Raw genomic sequence first — 10079 nt, 5'->3', positions numbered from 1 at the left:
GCCGGGCTCGGAGCGCAGGGGGCCGAGGTCCGCTTCTTCGCACCTCCGGATTGCGTGCGACGTAAGGATCGGTCCACCTGTCCCGCCCCAGCCGGCGGCGTCCACTCGGAGCCGGGCCCTGCGTCCGTGCACTGCCGCGCTCTCCCCTCCCCTCTGCGACACCGCAGTGGTAGCGCCCGCCACCCTGGGCCTCCCCCGCCGAGTGTCGCGCGTCGGCGCCGCTGCCACCCCCTGCTCCGTGCTCTCAGCCTTCCCGGTACCCGCTCCCGTCCGGCACCGGGCCGCCCTTGCTCCGCGGGCCGCCGCGCCCGCTGTCCCCCCGCTCAGCCCTCTTGTCTGGCCGCCGGGCCGCGGCGGGCGGGAGCAGCCGGAGGAGGAGCCGCAGCCGGGAGGCGGCGGCCCGAGCCCATGGCGTACAGTCAAGGAGGCGGCAAGAAGAAAGTGTGCTACTACTATGACGGTGGGTGGCCCGGGAACCTGCGGCGGGGCTGCGGGGAGGGCGCGGCGGGGGGGTGGACGCGCGCCTCCGGGTGCCCTGGGTGGCTGGCTGTCTGCGGGGACAGGGACACGGCCTACCCGGCTTCGCGATCGTGGCCCGGGGACGCCCGCCCGCGCTCCTCCTCTGAGGTCCTCCGCACGGGCACGCGGAGGTTTGGGGTGCACTGCTTCGGGCCGGTCCCCGAGGAACCCCAGTCGGTACCCGGGGCCTGACTGCACAAAGCCGGCGGCCTGGAGCTCCGCCCCGCGTCCCCGTCCCCTCCCCCGCTCGCCCGGTCCCCCTTCTGGGCCGGCGATCTGTCTGCGCTGCGCTTCCAGCCTCACCCGGGACCCCGCCGCTCGGGTGGGGCTGCGGAGGAGTTAGTGCTGGCCGGGGGCCAAGTTCGCAGAGCGGCGCTGTCTCGCTCGTGTCTTGCGTGGACTCCATCCCTCGCCTTTGTTCGCCGGGTTCTTTGAGCGCCACTTTTCTCGGGGTTCAGATGGAAAGGCTGCGCCTTGCACGGTGGACAATTAAGGGGTGCTGAGTTGGGGATAGGTAGGCCGGGTGGGGAAGTAGTAAGAGGAGGAAGACAAGCTTGGAGTTGTTCCTGCTTGATGGGTCCTAGCATGCCTCTGTGGGAGGTTGCTACCACCCACTTCTTTGTGGCCCTTTGTTCCATCTGCAGTTATACCCTGCTCTGGGGGTCTAGGAGAGAGCGTGGGCATCCTGTTTTAGGAAGTCAGTCCCAGTGCCGTGGGGACCCTGCTGCAGGAAACTTTGAGAAGTGGACTGAGTGTTCTGAACAGGTAGAGCCGGGCTCACAATGCAGTGAATGGTACCGGGTGATGGGAAGCGTTCTCTGGTTGGGAGTATGAGCAGTGAAAGTCTGATTTCTGTTGGCTGAGCCAGTCTCAGTTTCATACGCTAAGTAGTGCCCTGTCTTACAGCTTCCACCAAGACATTAGTAGGTAACTCTTGAGAGAAGGGATAATTTGACAAAACTAGCCTCATTGACCTGAAAGACCTGATTTCTACAAAGCAATACAAAACTGGGAGCTGTTTCTGTATTTGTTGTGTTGAAGTCACAGTATCTTGGAGAGGTAGCTAGAAAGAGCCTAGAGACCCAGGCTGAGTGAAACTGACTTGAACTTGAAAATAGTCGCACGTTTTCTTGGTTTGGCAGAAATTTTTAATGTCTGGGGTTTTTTTTTTGGGGGGGGCGGTGATTAGAGACAGCTTCTCTGTGTAACAGACCTGGCTGTCCTGGAACTCGCTCTGTAGACTAGGCTGACCTTGAACTCTCAGAAATCCGCCTGCCTCTGCCTCCCGAGCGCTGGGGTTAAGGGAGTGCACCACCACCGCCAGGCATTTAATACCTGTTTTTAATAAAATGGCCACCTGTGTGTCATTGGCTGGAAAAATCAAAAGCCTTGCAGAAAGCAGGGACACAATAGCAAAGGCTTTTAAAATTGCTTTCTGTTTTGTTTGGGGGCTTTTTTTTTTTTTTTTTTTTTTTTTTTTTTTTAAGACAGGCTCTGGCTTTTTTGCCCTAACTGTCCGAGAATTCACTATGTAGACCAGGCTGGCCCCTAACTTACTGAGATCCATCTCCCTGCTTCTGCCTCCCAAGTGCTGGGATTAAAGGTGTGGACCTCCGTGCCCATCTTAAATGGCATATTTGAGGGGACTACATATGTGGTGAATAAATTTATTTGAAATTACACCATCGTGGAGGGCAGAGATGGGAGAACATGTCATTTTAAACATGAATTACATTGTGAAGTTGGAATCATGGCAAATCCTTGTCTTGCATTCTCTGATCCATCGGAAAGGAAGTAGCCCTAAAGATTAATTTGAAAAATGGTAATTATAGCTTTTCTAAAGTAGAGGCTTGCTCTTGTAGAGCCTAGAGTCAAGGGAGAGGTTTAACAGTCAGGAACGGTGTCTGCTGCTGCTGTTGGCAGTGATCTGCAGTCAGACAGTACTCCGGCTATTTCCTGAGCAACTATTTGTTCCTGGAGTCTTGGGGGCGAAGCCTTTGTTGATGGGCAGGATAGGCACTGCTCACATAGATGGGAGGGATGGAGGGATTTTTCAGTCATGTGATTTTTGATGTATGTGCATACAACTACTTTACCTAGTTGTAAGCAGCCAACTGTATAACGGATGGTGGGAATCTGCTGGGTGTCTGTCTCTGGTCCAGTTCTTACCTGGCATGTATTTAGAATGGACTTAACTTACATACATTCTGAATCTTTGCTTTTGGGGGGAGCCAACAAAATTGCAGAGGTTCTTAAATTGATGTTGTAAGTGTGCTAACTAACATGGGATGACATGCAAGACTACACAAATTATTCTCTACGCATCTATCTTCATTACCAAAACGCCATTCTTCTTAGTTGATAAAAACTGATTTTTTAATTGTCTTTTAAATTGTGAACAGAGGGTGCAAGTAAAGTAATTTTTGTACCCAAAAAAAGTATATGGCTTTTAGGTGCACAAAGGGATGGGTGGGCAAAGGGCAGTGACATTAGTAGTGGGACTTGAATGATACAGCAATAGTATTAGTAGCAGACTACTAATAATATGGTGGTTTAAGCTAGTTGGGCTTTTGATTCGTTTTGTTTTCCAAGACAGAGTTTCTCAGGGTAGTCTTGGCTGTCCTAGAACTTGATCCATAGACCAGGCTGGCCACAAACTTGGAGCTCCACCTGCCTCTGCCTCCCAAGTGCTGGGATTAAAGGCGTGCGCCGGCACCTCCCACTCTGAGCTAGCTGGTTTTAACTTGATAGAGGAAGTAGAGGGAAGAAAAAAAGAAAAGGAGTGAAGAAGCAAATTCTGGCACCATGGGTGTCCTGTCTTTAGGTTTAATGGGGCCAATAGGCGCACACAGAGCCCCTCCACAGCTTACAGAGTGTTTACTGCTGGCTCTGTGTGCTTAATGAAGAATACTTCTAAAGATAAGTGTGGTTTTCACTGTGTCTTCTCTAGTCTTCAGAATTGTACCCTTTACATCACTGAGCCGCTGCTCTTCTGTGAACCTTGGGATATGAGTATATGAGCTATCCTATACCTCAGAAGAGAAATTAGAGTTGTTCTTACTTAGTGGACTGTGGCTATTGACTCGTCTCCATAGTTTCAAGAAACACATCTCTGATTGTTGGTCTATATTAAAAGATCAATACTTTGTAAAATGATATACAGCAAATTACAGCTAATTAGGTAGACCCTAAGACCCTTTCTGACCTTAAACTGATGTTATTTTTCTCTACTTAAATGTAATTTAGCAGATTGAGTTACATTTGGTTCTAATCGCAATGCTCGCACTTTTGATACTTTATCTGGAAATGTAAACTATGCCTTGTTTTGAGTGAAGCTTGGGATGGATCATGTAGCGCCTTCAGATGTATACAGTATAATAGAATTGAATGTATGCGTAATTTATATAATTAAGCACCAATTGCTTTATGCTGTGTTTATTTTTTTTTCTCTGATGGAGATAATCATAATCAGAATGTTTGGAGACATGGTCTGGAGAAAAGCAACACAAATAAAGACTATCACAATTATCAAAATCTTCTTCCCAATGTACTCCTAACTCTTTTGTCAGACACAAGAATTCTATAGAGCAGCCAACTGTTGTCATACTTATTTTATTTTTGTTTAAAATGGTGGTGTCAGTGTCTTTTGCCAGGTAACTTTTAGTACAGCTGCATTAGTTTTTAGCTGCTGTATAAATCTTTACACTCCATGAAATGGATAATTGTTCTTTAGTTACAGACTCATGCTAATGAAGTATTGCAGCAGTTTGGGAATGCTGATGTTTGTTGCACACAGCATTTAAATTTGATACATAACTCTCTAAAGACATTTCCTGTGCTTTTGAATCCTGTTCCCACAGAATTCCTTGATCCCTGGCCCCCCTCACATTTCATCTCATCAGAGGCTTTCCTTGGTCCTCAGTTGGCATTTTTGTTTTTCTGTCTGTCATTTCTCAACTAACCAAGGGCTCCATGTTGGCCGTCATGTATTTGAGATCTTTATTTAGAGCAAATGGAAATACGTAGCAAAGTTACCTCTATAAGCCTGAAATCCAGGGAGGAGGAGGAGGAGGAGTTACTGAAATTGTATTTCTCAGCTGACAAGCTCATAAATCATTGAGGTGTTGAAGGAGACAATATGGAAAGACACAGCACCCAAGAATCGTTCCTGAGAAAAGACACTGGACAGGACGTCATCCCTGGAGTACTGGGCACCTAGTTTAGTGCCTGCTTGGCCAGTGGCCGGCTCTTGTTACATGCATGAGGAAAGTGAGGGAACCCTGAGGTGTTGGAAGAAGGAAAGGAATAAAATGGGGGAAGTCAGGTTTGTGGAAACCCAGACAGACGGCCTGCTGTGTTAAGGCCTTTTACAGCACTAGTGTCGTATGGCAGACAAAAATGACACAGCAGTCTTTTTTTTCTTGTTTTTTCTTGATTACTTTTGACAGCTCATCTGTATACGGGGTGAAAGTACATTTCACAGTCCTGAAATTACAATGATCTGAAAAGTACAAGTTTTTTGTTCACTCACTTGGGAACTAAGGCTTATCCTGAATTAATACGATTCCATTTATTATCTTTATTCCACTGTGATATTTACATATTTTTGCTTCAGAAATACATTTGATTATAGTGTTACCCCAATTTTAGTACATTATATATTTTTATCTTGAGTCGAGTTGAAATATTTGAACAAAAACATTTAAAAATGCCCAAATTATCTGACAAAGACCATAGGCCCATAAATTAAGAAAAGAGAAGGGGGCTGGCTGGCTCAACACTGGCTACTCTTTTAGAGGGCCTGGGTTCAATTCCCAGCACCCACATGGTTACTCAGTTCAGTCTTGAACTCCAGGACCACGGGGTCTGATTCCTTCTGTTCTCCATGGACACCAACCCTAGACATACATGCAGGCAAAACACCCATACACGCTAAATAAATTTTTAAAGAATCAGTTCAGATAACATTTTCTTAAAAAGAAGAGCCAGGTCTTTATTAAGAAGTAGGTATCTACAAAATAGCCAGATATAGAACTGATACTGAGCCGGAAAGGTTAGGAATAATTATTCCCTCCACTTACTCTTCCAAGAAGTACCTGTCCTCTGCCACTGGAGTGCTCTTGTTAAAGGCATGCACTGCCATGCCCACAAAATAGTTCTTTGTTTTTTTTTTTTTGTTTGTTTGTTTGTTTGTTTTTGTGTGTGTGTGTGTGTGTGAGAGAGAGAGAGAGAGAGAGAGAGAGAGAGAGAGAGAGAGAGAGAGAGAGAGATTGATTATAATCTGATTGCATCATTTTCTTTTTCCCCTTCCTCCAAACCCTCCTGTATAGCCCTTCCTCCCAGCCTGCTCTCTTTCAGATTCATGGCCTCTGTTTTCTTTGTTAATACACAAACACAAACACCCTTACATTTATATACATACATAGATATGTAAATACATAAATACAACCTGTTCAGCCTATATAACGTTAACTTGTAGATGTTTCCAAGGCTGACCATTTGGTAATAGATAAGCAATTGGTCTGCACTACCCTGAGGAAGACTATTTCTCCTGCTCTCATCATTACGCAGTTGCCTGTAGTTCTTTTCTAGGCTTGAGGCCTCCTGTACATTCCCTAATCTTACATGTCTATTGGTGTCCTTGTTCTGGTCATGTATAGGTCATTGGTGAGACTTTATGGGTGTAGCTTCTGACATTTCTAGGAGACACAGTCTCACAGCAAACTCCCTGTTGTTCTGACTCTTGAAGTCTTTCTGCTCCCTCTTCCCCAATGATCCCTGAGCCTTAGGAGCAGGGATTATATTGTAGACGTACCCATTGTTACTGGGCTAGGCATGATTTCCCTTTTGCTGAAAGACTCTTAAATCTAATTAGAAAGCTGTTGGTTACTGCAAAGGTATGCATGCCACAAGCACACTTATGGTGCCATGGTGGTTGTTACTGTGATTCATGGATGCCATTGCTGGGTAGGACTGTTGAGTGCTTCCCTCTGGAGCCTGCCGAACTCTTTTTCATAACATGAAGGGTAGACTTAGAGAAGGCTTTCCGGTCAGGTCTAGCTTAGGGCTGTTGGACCCAGCATATAAAGTGCATGATGTCTTGAGCAAGAGGCAATAAGTTACCTTCCACCTTTAGGGGGCAACTAGGGGCAACACCCTATAATGTTTTGAGAATCTCTTGGTCATCCTGGCCAACAACTCAGAGGGGGGTTCTCATGCCTAGTATTGGGGGTTTTATGGCTAATGGTTGTTGGAGGGAACATGTGTATTTACGCTGACTTATGTGTACTGTAGGTATTTTAGGCCGATAGTATGATTCCTTTTGACTTCTTGAGACATCCTTACTGTTAGTTTACCCTCCACCTTCTTTGCCCTTTATATCTCCCTCCTCCTCCCTCCTCAGAGCCCCCTCCCCATAGCCCCCTTAGGTTTCCTCTTCTCATCCCCCCCGCTTTCTGTGCTGAGGAACTAAACCAAAGGCCTACATATGCTAGAGGAGAGTTCTACCTCTGACCTATATCCTATGGAGGGATTCTGAAAAAGTCATCATCTGTGGCTTGGCTGCACTTGTAAGTATATGTCCTTAGGCTGAATGAATATTCCTGGTGAGAATAAGACCTCAAAATTATGACAAAAGTTTGTTGGAAGCTGTATGTATTAATGTAAGTTTGAGGCCCTTGTAGTTACAAGTTACTTTCATAAGTTAGGTAGGTCATTTATTTTGTTCACATTCTTTAAGTTAACAGAAATCGTGCTTTGATTAAAAGCATTTATACTATATTCTTTTCTCATTAGCCTTGGTCCTGCTGTTACTTTCTTGTGACACTGACATTGCTCTGCCAGAGATAAGACAAGAGTATTTACTGCCTGTGATCCGTCCTCCCTGTATCTGAATGTAGCTCCTATCTACTAGTTGTATAACTTTGGCTGCATTACCTAACATTTCTGGGTTACCTAGCATTCTTCTTTGCAATTATAAAATAGTAACATAATCTACAATTGAAAAGACAAAGAGCCAATACTGAGTTCTAGGTAAATGTTCTTACTATCACTTTTTTTCCCCAAACACTGGAACTTAAGATTGAGTGGGTAGGGAGAGAATCTGGAAGGACTTTGGGGAAGGAAAGAATATGATAAAAATATATTTAAATTTAAAATTCTTTTAAATAATAAAAAATATGTAATGAGCCTTTCTTTGTCCTGCCAGCCAGCTCCCAAATAATAACACAGAGACATATTGTTAATTATGAAAGCTCAGCCTTAGCTTAGGCCTGTCCCACTAGCTTTTATAACTTAAATTAACCCATATTTTTATTAATCTACATTCTACCACATGACTTTTACCTCTTTCATCTTGCACCTCCTGTTTCCTCTCTTATGTCTAGCTGGCTTCTTTGCCTCTCTTCCTCCCAGAGTCCTCTCTGTTCTGGATGTCCCGCCTCTACCTCCTTCCTAACTATTGGCCATTTAGCTTTTTATCAAACCAATCAGAAGGTGCTTTGGCAAAGACACAGATTCATGGTGTACAAAAAGATTATGTCACAGCATTTCCCCCCTTTTGTCTAAATAAAAAAAGAAAGGTTTTAACTCTAACATAGTAAAATTATATACAATAAGAACAATTATCAAGTAAGAATTACATTCACAGTGTTTAGTCTATATGTATTTGGCAAATTCAGAGGAAAGTAATGTATTATCTATCCTATCTTAGTTCAAAGTTTTATACCTAAACCATCCTAAAATGTCTTTTTAGATCTTAAAGCATCATAGATAAACGACTTAAGCACTTATGTTTCTCAATTTTATAAGTCTCTTATGTCTTATGTAAGTTTCTTTTCTGAATTTGGTAACAAGGAAAAGTCTAACTATAACCATCTGGTCTTCAACCCCATCAAAGACCTGGCAAGGATTTAATATCACCTGATTAAACAGGAAGTGTAGAGCAAACAACTTTCAAAACTAGAAATGACAGAAACAGCTGTCTGCCTAGACAGTTACCCAAGTTTCTGCTCTAACATTGGGGCTTCCATCTTTGGCCTGCAGGCCTAGAATATCTGATAGACTCTTCTGTGAAGCAGGAATTTTGAAGGACTGTCCTACCTTGTCTTGGCAAAGTTCAACAGTCACTTTCTTTTATGTCCTGCTTGTCCAATTTGGATAGCATACTGTCAGCAGTCTAGGCAAGAGCAGTTTCTTGCCCAGTGTCTAACTTTGCCACAACAAAAGCAAACTCCATATGGAGTTTCTTTGATACCCATCATCCTTTTTTGAAGTAAATTAGTGCTGCCAGGAGCAGACATGTCTCACATCATGAAAAACTGTAGATTATTAAAAAATCTTAAATGCCATATTCTGTAGATCTCTGAAGTGTTTGAACACCACCTGTCTATCTAAACTATATATGTTTAACCTTGAAAACACACCTAACATGAACACGTTTGTTTATTATAGATGAGTAACTACTAACCTATAGTTCCTAATTATGCACTACATTTTTATGTAATTATACATTAATGTAATTAATTATACAGTACACTTTTAAATGAGGTGCATAGGTACAATACCTTAAACAAGAGAAGGAACATATGTACAGTATAACAAAAATAACCTTAAATGTGTATCACTATACAAAAATCCATACCAGTGTACATAAATGTTTGAAACTAATGGTTGTTCAAAAGCAGACTCAATAATCCACCCTTCAGTCCCATCATTTCTATATTGTATCCCCCCTTTTTTCCTTCAGGAAAAGATCCTTATATCTAATCTCCTTTGTTGAGCTTTTTTCCTGACCATGACCAATGACAACTTGTAACCAGACCCCCCCCCAAACAATGACAAATACCCATAACCCTCTGAATAACCAAGTCCTACTACCCCACCTTTTGGGAATGTGGGCATCATGTTTTCTAGACGGCTTCCTGTTGTCTGGGGTTGAAGGCATCTTTAGGGGACCCTGAGAAAATTGAGGTAATGGTCAAGGCTGAGGAGAGCTAGCTGTTGTCCAGTCTCAGTGTGATGGGGAAGGTAAGGCTTATCTGAAGTTCTGGCTAGAGTCTGAGGCTGGACCATTTCAACTCACAGCTTGAGGAAACTGCAACAGAGGCATTATGAGAGGCTGGATCATCTGAGCTACTTAACCTGTATTGGTGTCTGGTCCCTTTTTTTTCTGAAAACATATAAACTTTCAAAGGTAACATATCTGTATTAACTTAAGTATGGAATGTACAGTGTGTGCACAAGTCAGTTAAAGATAACTTTTTGTTTTATGTTTGAGCAGGTAAAAGCATCTTTCAACTTTATAAGTTTGTTTGGACTGTATAATCAAACTATAATATAAATCTCTGTCCATGTTATATGAAGGGATGGCATATGATAATAAGTCATGAGGATTCTGTAGCCAACAAGATCTATCCTGTTTCATCCAGTCTCAGAGCTGTTCCCATATGGAGGGATCAACTTACACATCACATGTCTTATAGTCTTTCTTGGCTTTTCCCCTCATGTCTGTAGCCAAGATCCTCAGGAGGTCTTCCCTGGTCAAATCTGATCTTGCCCAA

General features: G+C 43.7%; 1 protein-coding gene across 1 annotated transcript in view; it reads left to right on the top strand.

Moving 5' to 3' along the window:
* Positions 1-202: 202 nt before the first annotated feature.
* Hdac2 (histone deacetylase 2) overlaps positions 203-10079 on the top strand; it is a 29284-nt gene continuing 19407 nt past the window's right edge. Inside the window, exon 1 of the mRNA XM_028874823.2 lies at positions 203-460. Coding sequence (XP_028730656.1) covers positions 409-460 — 52 coding nt within the window. The 5' untranslated portion in view covers positions 203-408. The remainder of the gene's footprint in view (positions 461-10079) is intronic.

The sequence above is a fragment of the Peromyscus leucopus genome, chromosome 8a (assembly GCF_004664715.2).
Source record: "Peromyscus leucopus breed LL Stock chromosome 8a, UCI_PerLeu_2.1, whole genome shotgun sequence".
In the NCBI taxonomy this organism is placed as follows: domain Eukaryota; kingdom Metazoa; phylum Chordata; class Mammalia; order Rodentia; family Cricetidae; genus Peromyscus; species Peromyscus leucopus.
The sequence above is the reverse complement of the archived record's forward strand: the minus strand, read 5'-3'. Positions and strand labels throughout refer to the sequence as shown.